Below are 14,171 nucleotides of genomic sequence, written 5' to 3' on the forward strand. Positions count from 1 at the left end.
GTCACTATTCTTTCCGCAATCGCTGATGAAATCGGCCGTGTTTTCTCTGCATTAGGCTGTTTTAAACTTACTGTTTGAATTCGTTTACTGGATCCTTGCACTTTCCAGGAGTTTACCGGTTTTAAATGATGTGATCGCAAAAGCCTGCTTCTTTTAATTTTAAGATATTATTTTCGTTATAAAGTACTGATTCAAATTAGTAATCAATAATTAATTATTATTTTACTACTCCGCGCGCCTCCCCTGGCATGCTCTCGCGCCCCACACACTCCGCTTGCATTCATTCACGTGATTGGTCGAGATGAGAGGTGATCCCGGCTGGGTAGTGGGATTTATATAGTGTCCTTTCTAATCATATTATGGGATCATATAATCACCCAGACCCTGACGCTTTTACTCTGAGTACCAGTACCAGTCTCAGAAGTGCCGGTACGCACAAAAAAGTGCAGGTACTCTAAAGGCTAAAATATAGAAGTACCGGTGCATACCGGCCCACTTCAAGCACTGTCTATATGACAATGTCCCAAAATGTCCTCAAATGTTGTTTTTTTTGTCAAATTAGATAACTAAGGAAAGGACCAATAGCTAAGTAAAACACACACACGTTTACACAGCTATGGAAATGAGGACCTAGACAGCTATTGTTTTCTCTAAAGCCAGCTGTAATTACTATAGACTAACCCTAATCCAGATTATTCCCCTAAAAAAGGTTTTGCATTGAAAGACATTGGGCTATGTATTTCATTTATGAATTGTTTTTACCATCTTAAAGGTTCTTGGATGTCCCCAAGTGAAGTTTTGTCCAAATTAGCTTGCTTCTGGGCACATTTCTTTCACCAAACTAATTCTATTGCTAATTGTACACACATACACACACAAACACACTGGCCAAACAGACAACCCTACAGCTGATTCTGCCCCAGCAAAGCAAATAACTGTTAATCAGGTCAATAAATTAAGCACAAAATGATACACAAAAACATATTCATGCAGCATATACAATTTCTGAATTCAGCATGTAATAGTTTGTTAACCTCCGTGATACTTTGTTGGTTTCACATAATTCATTAAAAACATTGAAATAGGTTAAACACTGGACCAGTATGGACATCTTGGACCAGTTTGTGGTGAAAGTGATAAGGTGAGTCTGTTCTCTGTTCACATTAAGAACGATAACTTTAAAGAAAACTATAATAATAACTATATAAGCATCCACGCCAACGCAAGATAACATTCTATTTATTATAAGCATGCACTGCAGTTTTGTCATCTGCTACTTTACATGCTCAAGCTCTTTAAAGTCTGGTGGATTCTGATTGGCTGATTGTCAATGTTTTTATCGTTTAACAGCTGGACAAAAAAAATCTGAAACTGCTTCCAATGATATTGTTCCTCTGTGTCGTTATTGCTATCGTTGTGGCATATTCTCATTGAATTGGAATGATTATTAAAACTTTATTGTTATAGTTATTGTCCTTGGTGTGAACAGGCCGGGTGCTGGGGGGGGTTTTTCCCAAAAGCATCATTAGCAAACTATGGTCGTTAGTTCCATTGAACTCTATTGGTAACGACAGAACTTGCGACCATAGTTGCTTTTGGGAAACGTTTTCTATAGAAAAGCCAGCCATGAGAATCTCTATGTCTAGTCATGTCCTAACACACACCAGCCACACACAAAACGAAACATCAAAACACTTAAAACAACAAGAAATGATTGGATTGTGAAAACTTTGTGTAATCGACCAATCGAAGCACTGTGGTTGAATATTATTATTATATATTTTGATGAAAGATTAATACAAAGACATCCTTTTTTATTATTGTGCACTGATTAATTGTTCACACAGCGAGCAAGTAAGTACATTACATAAAAGGATGGATTTTGATTTCATGTTTTTTTAAAGCATGCAGGATAAGAATAGAAACGGTTTCTAACAGTATCAGTGGAGCCCAAACTGTAATCTCAGATAGTTTTGGAAGTGAGAGAGACTTTATGGCTTGCCAACCTCATATCTCCCAGCAAACCCCTTCATCAGGTCTGCCATAAACACCAGAGACGCTTTCATAACACCACTAAACACCTGTGGCTGCCTTTACATCCCCTTACCCCCTCGTCTGAGACGTTCACGCAATGAGCCCTTTAATAAAATCACTCAGTACAGTTATTTATTCCCCTCTGGAAAGGTTAGCGGCAGTCAGCAGGGTTAACCTGTAAACAGAGCAGGGTTGCTGGGATATCCAGGCAGGATATAAGAATGAGGGGACAGAGAGGGACGTTCTGCCCCTCCAAGACAATAAAAGAGGAGGGAGGGTGTGTTTTTATCTTTGAGCAACATGCTGTAAAACACACACAAAGCTGTGATCGGAAACAATGGTCCTGGGCTGTGTGTGTGTGTGTGTGTGTGTGTGTGTGTGTGTGTGTTTGTGGTGTGGGGGGTTGCAGGAAGGAAGCCAACTCAACCCCCCCAGACAAGACATGGTAAGAAGAACAGAGAATCAAGGGTTTGGAGGAAATGGAGACCAAATGTTTAATGCAACATCAAGCCTCAATAATAATATGCTTACACATGAGAATGCTTTAAAGTTTGGACATTTCTAGAAAGGATCCATGAAACAATTACACAAACCAGTCATGATGGTGTTTAAACAGTTCAAATTAAGGCACATAAAGAGTAGAAATAGGCCTAGCTAGGTTTTTTTTTGTTTTTTTGATTTCCTTTAAAACAATGTGAGTGGTGTTGATGCTAAGGTCATTGTGGTTGCTTGGGTTGTTGGTAAAGTTTAAAAGCAACTTTTTTTTACTTATTGGCTCAAGTCAAAACAGTTCACACTCTTAAAAATTGGCATTGAAGGTTCAATGAAGAACCTTTAACATCCATGGAATGGTTCCATTGCACATAAAGGTTCTTTATAGTGGAATAAGATTAATGTTTTTCACACTAAGAACAGTTCTTTTAAAAACTGTTCACTGAAAGTTGTTTGGGGAACCAACCCAAAATGGTTCTTCTATATGTTATTCTGGTTTCTAGATATGGCCTTTTTCCTTTAATGAAGGTCTATGACAGTCCAAATCTCAATGCTAATCAGGAACACCTCAGTTCCAAATGAACGGGATTCTAAAGAAAAAAAACATGACAAAGTCACATTTTCAACGCTCAATTGAGATTCATTTGATATCTTCTCCTGTAACAGGTAAGGTGCTATGCCACAAAACATTTCCCAGAGATTAGCACACAATGGCAACTTCAATCCCAGCATAAGCATCAAACCAAAAGGAACAACCGAAATAACCGAGAGAGGAGAAGTGAAATTGAGAGCTTTCTCCGAAACGAGCCCACATTTCATAAGTCTTTGAGGAACATCGCCGTTTCAAAGCCAAGAGAGTGTTGCGACAGCAGCCTCTGTCTCTACAAGCCTCCGAGTCCAATAGCAGCTGAATAATAAAGCCACTGAGAGACACCACAGAAGGTCTTTCACTGAGCCTGGATCCCAACCTGCATCTGAATGCATTTGTACATCAATTCCCTGAAATATTCATGTTCTTTGTAAAGAATTCATGTGAGGCCATGAGGGAGGCAGTCCCTGGAGGGATAGAGCAAATCCACTAACGCAGCTACACCCCCTTTACACCTGTGGGACGCTATTGACCGGTCTGTTCACTTAATGAGAGAAAAACTGGTTTGGTGACCATCCAGCTTGGTTTGGACGGTTTTAGCTTAGCCTTCATTAAATAAACAGTGGTATTTGTTAAGTTACATATACATTAGTGGTAGACTAATTTGGGATTTTTTTTTAAATGTGATGTTTATTTTATTTTTATTTTTTATATGTAGGTATTTAATATTTTGTTAATAAATATTTTATTGCTGAATAATAGGTTGATTGACACTGTGGTGCTTTCAAAGCATTACATTGTTTGAGCGTCCTAATCAGCTCAATTGGTAATGTAAAAAACCTGTGCTTTTCATCAACCTTAGACAATACAAAATTGCCCTTCGTCATGGTCTAGAATGAAGGTGTAGCGGTGGTGGTGTGGTAATAACACACAGGTTGAATGTCACCACATGAATCAAGCATGAGACATGGTTGAGACGGTAATATTCCAGACAAAGCTATAAAACTCTGAGCTCTGCGAATTCTATCTCTAGGTACAATACCTCACCTGTCTCAATCATTGAACAGTGATGACAGTTAAGGGCACGGCTGCATGGTGGCGCAAGCTGTGAGTGTACGACCAAAAAGACATTGTCATATCCGGTTAACAGCACACCTGCGCCCTTTAGCTAACATTAGCCTAAATACTCATTGCCCAAGACCAAATGAACACATCTACCACTATAAATATAAGTGTACATGAGTGTATGGAAACTGCTGGAACAATGCCTTATTGTAGATATTTTTCATATATTTGATTCAGAAATAACAAGACAGGTTTCTTTTTAATACATTTTAGCAGTCTAAATTAGGTTATAATAATCTATAAGCCCAATGGTTATTCTAAATAACTCTAAAATCATAATCTTTGAAAGGTTTTATAAATCTGTTTGTTCCCAAAAACCATCTAAATGCAAGACACTGAAAGGCAATATTTATGCGACTTGGAACATTAAGGCCTTAGTAGTGCAAAACAAGCATAGTCTTCATTTAACTGACTTAGATTTATTATTGTCTATATGGATGGTGAATTGCCTAAGTATTGCCTTAATGATGAGCAATGCAAAATGGACCATGTGGATCTTTGTTCAAGAATGGCGCAAAATATTAAGGAAATTGCATCTGACTGAACCTAATTACTCATTCAGTAACACTGCAATACTGTATTTTGTTCAAATAAACGGAAAGCTCGAATTTAGGCTATTAACTTTAAACATTAAAATATTTCATCGGCAATACTCAAATAATAAATCACTACAAATGCAAAATAATAATAATAACCAAAATAAAAACTAATAAATAATAGCCTACATAAATACAATATTTAAAAGATATCACGTAGCCTATAACGTTCGTTGTTTTAATCTGTTCTTAAATCGTAATTTGAGGGGCAATTTATACACTACCTTACAGAAAACATTAGCTGTTATATGCCGAATATCCTCATAATTGTTGCCTGTCACGATTCATATTAAACCGAGATGCGCTCATCTCTTATCAAAATCACATTTACACCTCCACAATTCAGTTCATGTAGACACAAGGATTTAAAGTCTCAAGTCTGGACTTAATCAGCAAGAATATGAGTATAACAAACAAAAAATGTAATATAGGCTTGTCTATCTATCTACGTTGGTTCTTTGTAGCGCCTAAAATAAGCAACATAATAATACAAAATAAATAAACCTTCTCTAACCAGATTTTAGAGTAGGCTATATGGTTCTTGAATTGCTATGTGGATTCAAATGTCTTTGATGTTAGGCTACATTATAGGTTTTTTCAGAGCTGTGTAGCCTACTATATCATAAGAAATCCTAAACAGCCTAAATAAGCAATAATCAAATACAGGCCTAATCTAAACATGGACATTCGCTATTCTTTGAAATAGTGTGTCAAATCTTTATTGAGCTTCCACAGAAATGCCAGCGAATAAAAAAAAACGCAACAAACCTGAATGCGCCGCCATCGGTAAGTGAGATGGATAATATTTCCCGGCTGGAAAATGAGGTGCATGTTGCACAGAGCCGTGGCCGGAGGAGGAGATGCGAGAGGCGGCGCGATGCACTAGAGTGGCCCGCTCTGAAAGGAGATGTGCTGGAGCGGAGAAATCACGACCCTCCATTCCAAAGAAAACATCCGATATAATCCAAAATCAAGCGGAAATCAGATTAAACCTATGTACTGTAATCCGTCTGCGTTTGCTTTAGTGGAAAGCTCGCCTCTCCTGCTCAGGTTGAAGTCCTCAATCATCTTTTCTACAAAGAAAGAAAGAAGAGACGTTATAATCTCAGTGTGGCACACCACCACAGCTGACATGCATCTGCTTCATGCTCTCAGTATTCGACACATAAAAGAAAACTGCGATACAAATTGAGACCTAATTTTGATGCACATTCATTTAGAGAAGAACTGCATTCGTTTTTTTTAAGCGTCCATTGAAATGTGAAAGCGATGTGAAAAGGCCATAGATGGCAGTGATTGAATAGGCCTAATAGAGACCGATCCTTTGTGTACGGATACGTGATAAAGATGCACACCTTTTCTAGGAAGCAGAAAAAATATGTTTTAAATTGAAATAGTGTGACTTCATGTTTTCTAAGTGCACGCATGCACACATATGATGGCAAACAAACGATATGAAATCAATGGGCTTGACAACAAGTGACTTTTTTTTTTTTTCCCAGAATAATGGATGTCTTGACTTCTGCCCCGTCTGTTTTTATTGTTAGACGACTTAAATAAACCATTTACGCATTAATGAAATCTGATCAAATAAATTATATAGTGTTTTTAGACATGTGCATGATGTGAATGAAAAATAAAACATTGATTAGATGCATATACATTAAATAATATAAAAAAATTAATTGTGGTATTTTATATACAATATTTTATATCATAATGTCAATATTTTGTTTTACATATAGTAGTGGGACATGCACTTTGAATAAACATGGCATCAATTTACTTTTAATAAATAGTATACACAGCCCATTATGATTAAATCAAAAAGGCAACAACATATAACCAGTAAATACCATTTGCTAACAGAAACCAATTTTGTACGAGTCCTTTTTTGTTTTTATCAGAATACACTGAAAGACAAGTCTGTGTGTGTCTGTGAGTGTGTGTGTGTGCGTGCGCATGTAAACAACTGCAATTTCCTACCCATTATGATTAAATCAAAAAGGCAACAACATAGCCTATAACCAGTAAATACCATTTGCTAACAGAAACCAATTTTGTACGAGTCCTTTTTTGTTTTTATCAGAATACACTGAAAGACAAGTCTGTGTGTGTCTGTGAGTGTGTGTGTGTGCGTGCGCATGTAAACAACTGCAATTTCCTTTCATCTGGTTGAACTGTTTTATGTGGAGCAATTAAACCTAACAGAACCTTGCACACAATATATCTTGTGTCGAGTTCCAGCTAATATTGTAGTAATATTCATTTGTTTTATCTGTTCCCTTCAACAAGACTTTTGTGCTCTCTCTTTCTGGTAGACTAGATTGGAAGAAAATGCAGAATGTCACACGATAAATGAATTATTTCAGTGGGTTCCTTAACTGATATACGCGGACTACTATCAATTAATGCATTTTCAGAAAATATACAACTGCAATAAATTCAGTGTTTTCCGCTGTAGCAGGCCATGCATGCAAACCAAGGTGGCCTTAACAGCAAGCAGCTTTTGTCTCCGTGTGAGGACTGCTGCTCTCCGTCAGCCATTACCGTGCAGCTCCAACGCTCCACAACAGCCGTCCATTTCGAGCACACAACATTCAATCACACACTGCATGCTTTGTTTTAATCTCAGCTTTTGCATGCAACTGAATACTTAAATGCATTGTATCGGCATCCGACTCGTGAATGTTGTTAAATATTTGCATAATTCCGATGCAAATAGCAGTTGCTTTTGTCTCGTGCATGACAATGCACATAGTGAAATGCTAGACAATGTGTCTTTATATATCAAAGCCAGCAAAAAGCACGAGTCAGCTGGCGAGCTTTTGTTCATAGAAGACAGAAACTCACAAAGACAATAACATGATTTTTATAGCTTGTCTGTCGGTAATGTTATTCGGCTGGGAGAACGCCGCTGCCCGGACACAAGCAGTGAAACGAGCCTGTCTCATGCCGATCCGAAATAAATCAGAATTGATCATTACAAATAAGTATTGCTCAGCGAAGAAAAACACCGATCTGAATATGATAATAAAGGACAACTGGAAATTTGGATGGTGCACGTTTCACTTTTATTTTTTCCTTGTCATGTTTCAAATCAGGGACTGCGATGCAATACCTTTAGAGAAAATATTTTAAATTTAACAATAAAAAAGAATTCATAGATATAATAAATAGTGAGCAGAAAAGCGCAAATAGGCTACTACAATATCAAATAACAGATGGAATTTTAAACATGTACGTGATTACAGTATATTCATGAAAATATCACTGGTAATTTGAGCAGTAAACTGAACAAGGCCGTACAAGCTTTAACTGAGAAAGAATAATTTCACAAAATTACTTATTACACAAATGCCTTATAATATAAATAAGAATCTTTAAATGAAGCGAATAAATGCGGGCTGTAGCTACAATTAAGTGCATATATTTATTAATAATTTTATATTTATAGGCTTTCCATTTCCCCTTTGGATGTTGCACCATAGTTGTTTGTGCTGTTTAGTTAACATTATTTTCTTTATTTCTTTGAAGGTCTTTTTGTTTTTATTCGAGGTTAGGCGACACAACCATGACATTAAAAAAATAAATTAATTACTTACTGGTATGTTATATCCTTGCATAACAATAAATAATTTTAATTAGAAATCAAGAAAAGTATTCAGAGCAATGCTGTCGCTTATTCTAAAAAGCATATTTCAGTGGCTCGGTCCTAATTCCCCTCATACGATTGCAGCAATTGTCGTTCGCCGGTCTCGGGCTTCTCTAGGCCACTGAAGTCGCGAATCGAGTCTCGGAGCGGCGATCCTCTTGTCCGGCGCCGATCTTGCCTCTCAACTCCGCGAGAGTAAACACACGCGCTGATTGGCCAGATTCACGAATGATAATGAGCTAGCGTCGCTCGCCTGGGGACACTCCGCGCTCTGATTGGTCGAAATCTGTGACCAATAGGAATTCGCCGTGGAGAGCGAGAGCAATGAGGCGAGCGGCAAATTCAAGCGAAATACTAAAGACAGGTTACAATGTGTTAAAACCTTAAATAGTCCTTTGCAAACGAGCACAGGATTCCGACCTGGAGAAGATTACTAGCCGCTGTCTTTAATAACATCCAGCAGGTATGTATAATGTATTTTCATTAAAAAAAACATCAATCAATACTTGTGACAAATTAAAACAAACACTATTTAGCATAAATGCCATAGAGCCTTCTTTAAGTGCGACAGATTCATATATAGGCTACCTTAAGTATATAAATGACTGCAACTGCACTGTATGTTATTTTGCATTAGTTTATTTAACGCTAATAGCCCGTGTGTGGGTTTATGAGCATGCTTTTAAAAAAGGCTGCATTTGGAGGAGGATTTGATTGGTTGGCACGACAGCGTATTGTCACTCACGGAGTGTAAACAAGACTCTGATTGGCTGCTCGCCAGTCCGCATTGGAAAAAAAATAACTGGATCTGCGGTCTCAAGGCGTCCCAGGTTAGATGATGAAAACAGATAAGAAGGAACCGTTTCAAGGCGCTCCAAAAGGCGGACCCTCTGTGGCCCTGGAGCTATACGCGGAGAACACAAGAAGAAGTGCAGAAAGAAATGTTCGATATGTTCGAATATCGAATTCGTTGTGCGATACTTTCAGACCTGGAACGGAGAAACATGATACCGATTTCTGGACACATCGGTAAGAATTAAGAAAAACGGTAAAAAAAACAAAAAAAAAACAAGAAGTGTTTGGATCAGCATTACTCGAACTCATTTATTCTGAGCGACAGATAAATCAAGAATAATGCCCGATAGAATTGAAACAAGGATGCATGAAAACGCTACGCTAGATATTTTACGACAATATATAAAAGATTTACAAAAAGAAAAAGGAAAAATGTATCAGACTGTTTTCTTCAATCTGTTTAGCTGAAAGACATGTGCTCTTCAAAGAGGAAATGTGCTTTTATATATATATATAGCCTAGTATATAACCTATATTTAAATAATATACTGAAATCACACATTCTAATTTACATTGTCATTTTGCCTACGTAATGTTTGAGATTTCCAGGTCTCATGCACAGCTCTTTGGGCAAAATTCTAAAAAAAAATATATATATATATATTATTTTTCTCTCAAATCTGATCCTGTAGAGTGGTGTAGTGACGTTTATATTCTGGAATGTGTATTGAGAAACATTTAATGCATTGTATTTTTTTCTTCGCACCGTTGTGACCATGTGTCAGCATGAATTATATGTGCAGAATTGTATATATGTAGATATAGAATGAGTGATTTCCCTATAGAAAGAAGAGCAAATCAAGAGGACTGAATGACTGGTCTCTGATTGACAGTCCAGCTTTAGCTCTCCAGCTCAAAGGAAGCAAGAACTTGGTTTCTCTGAGGAGATACAAAAGGGTTTAAATGGACTTTTTATATTTCTGTTTTTGTGTAAATGGTATAAATATACCAAACGCCTTTTAAAAATCACTCAAATAAGGTATTTTTCCAAAAATAATGCTACATCATGCAGTAGGTTCACCTTACAAATGGAGCCTGGACATTGTTTGTCATGCAAAACAAATGCAATTATTTTTAATAAATGTGTGTGTGTGTGCATCACATTCAGTCCAGTTGTCTTAAAATATAGATGGATTAAATAAACCAATGGACAAGACTGCATAGGCCCAAACACCTAACTACAGTATTTGCATCTGATAAAGTCTGCTCTGAAGCGCTTAGAAAAAAAAACTGAATTTGCTGATGATGCCACTTCAAAGCAATTTTTACACCCAAATGAGAATTTGTCTGTGTTAGGTCTGAATTTAAATGTATTTAGTCCACATTGGTTACTGATTAAAAATAATAATAATAATAAAATAAAATAAATTTTGTTCTCTATACTCTTCAGTGAAAATATGGTTGATGATACATGGAATATTAAAACATATTATTTATTTGGTAGACTATACTACAGAGGTGGGAAATCTATGTGCAGTTATTATAAACAGTACATGTAACCAACCATTACATTACATTTGATTATTTTTGTAGTTATTGATTCTTGTCTTAATGTGAATATTAGATGTTCTTTGTATAACCTGACACTTAGATGCTAAACACGAATATAAACATCGACAGACCAGCCAGCAAGTAATTTCTGGGAAAGCCTTTTTACAGACCAGTGTTCTGCTTGCTTTAATAAACAATTGTAGCCTAAGTGATATAAAATTGATCTGTCATATATGATCATGTGATTGCATATGACAGATCAGTTTTACCAGTGCTGATCATCTGGGAACTTTATTTAATATTTTATTAATAAATCCTAGATGGATGGTACTAATAATCACTCTGTAACTTTAAATTTACCAACCCCCAAACACTGACGTCAGCTGTCTCAGTTAACCCCTTTCCTGCCATTTGAGTATCTCTATGTTCTGTATATTAATTGTTTTATGTATTCCACACTAATGTGCTTGCTTTTTGTTTGGAAATAAATAAATGTCAGACTGTACTTTTATTAAAAAAAAAAAAAAAAAAAGTTAGATTTTAAGTGTTTCCAGGATTTGGACAAAACCTGGAAACTTTGGAATTTGGAATTTGATGACACAAAATCCTGAAGCATAATCCATCTGAAATTGTATACAACAATAAAAAGCAATAGATTTCAGCAGGATTTTAAAATACATTCTCATATGTAAAATATATATCCAAGATTATAATAAACCAAAATCATGAGTTTCTGCTTTCCACTCAAAATATGCTGTCTGTGTGGAAATTTGTTTATGTATTAATTAGTATTACACACTTTATAAATTCACTTTAGCACTTTCAAGCATCATTCAGTTAAGCATTTGTAATCATAAAGGGATAGTTTACCCAAAAATGAAAATTAATTTACTCACCTTAATGTATGACTACCAAACTTGCATGACATTTTCTGTGGAAAAAAAGGAGAAAAGTTGAATTCATACAGGTTTGGAACAACATGAGTATATGTGAGTGCTTATACTGACACCTAAAGGTGTGGATGAAACATCATGCACAAGCAAAAGTGTTGTAAAACAATGAGAGTTACTGACATAAAGTGAGCATTATTTGACCAGCATATATCTGCCCCTATGAGGCAAACCCCTTCACGTGCAATAATATATGTAGCCTTCGATCCCTATGAAGCAGTGTTACCAACCCTGTTCCTGGAGGCACACCACCAGTACAAATTTTCTAAAACTCGTCCTAATCAAACACACCAGATTCAACTCATTGCCTCATTAGTAGAGACCTCAATACCCAAAAATGGTGGGTCAGATAAGACATCCAAAATGTTTATTGTTCATTTGCTTCTAAGGCTGCATTCCACTTTTTTTTCTTTTATAACCTTCCCTCACTTTACTTTCATGTTATTGATTACGTTGCACGAGGGCCCACTTCTGGTGAAACTCTTGCAATGGCTGAATTGGAACGTCCTACGCCCTTGAAACTTGCAAATCCGCTATGGGGTATATAAAAAAATAATTAATATATCATAGAGTTGTTTGGGGTGGGATAAATTAAACACAATCTGCCCTGATGTCACAATTGTGTTGCATTGTGGTATATGGAGCTGCCTGATGTGTACATATGAAGTACATTCGCTCCCTTGGTCAAAATCAAAAGGTTGAGGGCCTGTCCATATAAACTTCCCTCAACCACTTCACGAAGTGGAACACACTTCAAAATGGCAGCAGGGATTTCCCCGAGGGGAAGTGCTTAGGGAAGTTCACGAGAGTGTGTCTAAAAGCGAAGTGGAACACGACCTAGGAATAGGGCTGGGAAATACTGCCCTAAAGGATCATGGTAGCCAACCCTGCTTCTGGAGGCATACCTTTCTGCAGACTTCAGTTCCAGCCCTGCTCCAACACACCTGCCTGTTATTTTAACTTAACCCTGCACACTTAGATTAGCTTACTTAGATGTTTTTGATTAGAGTTGGGGTTAAACTCTGCTGATTGGAATGGAAACCTTATTTCTGTATTCTGTGACCAGCGTTTCTCAGCTCCAGGCTCTGGCACCAACCTCCCAGAATGTTTTATTTGTCTTTCTATTTAACACAATAACAAGCTGATGAGTTAAATCAAGTTTGAATCAAGCTGATGAGCTGAACCAACTTTAGATGTCAGTTATTCAAAACATTCTGGGAGGTGGGTCCTGAGAAATGGAGTTGAGAAACACCGGTTTAAACCAGTGTTTCCCAGCACTTTTCCTGGAGGCACCACAACTCGTCCTAATCAAACACACCTGAATCAGCTCATTACTAGAGGCTCCAAAGCCTAAAATGGATAGGTCAGATAGGATTTCCAAAATGCGTACAGTTTTGGTGCCTTTAGGAAAAGAGTTGTGAATCACTGGTTCGGTCATGTCCAGTCCTGATCTTTTAGGGCCAGTTTTGCTCCAACCACAATTGAACACACCTGAAGAAGCTTATTAAGGTCTTCAGGCTCACTAAAAACTGCCAAACAGGTGTGTTGGTGCTAAACTCAGCAGGGAAGTGGCCCTTCGGGAGCAGCAATGGGCAATTCTGGGCTGCGTTCCACTCCACTTTTAGACACACGCTCGTGAACTTCCCTAAGCACTTCCCCTTGGGGGAATCCCCGATTCCATTTTGAAGTACGTTCCACTTCGTAAAGTGGACGAGGGAAGTTTATATGGACAGACACTCGACCCCTTGATTTTGACCTAGGGAGCAAGTCTGCTTCATATGCACACTTCAGGCCGCTCCACAGACCCCAATGCAACACGATTGGGACGTCATCGCAGATCGCGTTTAATTTATCCCCACCCCAAACAACTCTATAATATATAAATGTTTTTTTTTAACATTTATAACAGCCCAAGCATACCTATATACATATAGAATGCTGCACCAAACAAATTCGTAAGGGGAAAAATGTAAACAATAAACCAACTCCATAGCGGATTCTAGGCTTAGGACGTTCCAGTTCAGCCCATTCCAAGGGTTCCGCCAGAAGTGGGCACTCATGCAACGTAATCAATGACGTACATCCGGGTAAACGAGACAGAGTGAAGTTTGCGAGTGAAGGGCATAAAAAAATGAACTGGAACGCAGCCATGGTTTAGACTACAAGACTTGAATTGGGTCTGTCCAAAAAGGGATAAAATGTGCAGTACTGGGGGTCTTGAGAACAGGTTTGAGAACCACTGCTGCAATCGTGGTCGGTCCCATTGTGCATAACATTTGTTCTTGCTGTGGTGGTTGCAAACCTCAGTGCTAACCGAGTTAGATTAACATGACTGTGCCACTGAACTAAACGTGTTATTCAGGTAGTTAGCTATGCTGCTACAC

General features: G+C 37.5%; 1 protein-coding gene across 1 annotated transcript in view; it reads right to left on the bottom strand.

The window, feature by feature from the left end:
* The window catches only part of LOC107710689 (BAH and coiled-coil domain-containing protein 1-like), an 84,660-nt gene extending 76,009 nt beyond the window's left edge, over positions 1 to 8,651 (bottom strand). Inside the window, 2 exon segments of the mRNA XM_016515525.1 lie at positions 5,605 to 5,909; positions 8,442 to 8,651. Of these exon segments, the coding sequence (XP_016371011.1) occupies positions 5,605 to 5,776 (172 nt within the window). The 5' untranslated portion in view covers positions 5,777 to 5,909; positions 8,442 to 8,651.
* Between the last annotated feature and the right edge of the window lie 5,520 nt (positions 8,652 to 14,171).

This window comes from Sinocyclocheilus rhinocerous, unplaced genomic scaffold, assembly GCF_001515625.1.
Source record: "Sinocyclocheilus rhinocerous isolate Xijiao unplaced genomic scaffold, SAMN03320098_v1.1 scaffold627, whole genome shotgun sequence".
Classification (NCBI taxonomy): Eukaryota; Metazoa; Chordata; class Actinopteri; order Cypriniformes; family Cyprinidae; genus Sinocyclocheilus; species Sinocyclocheilus rhinocerous.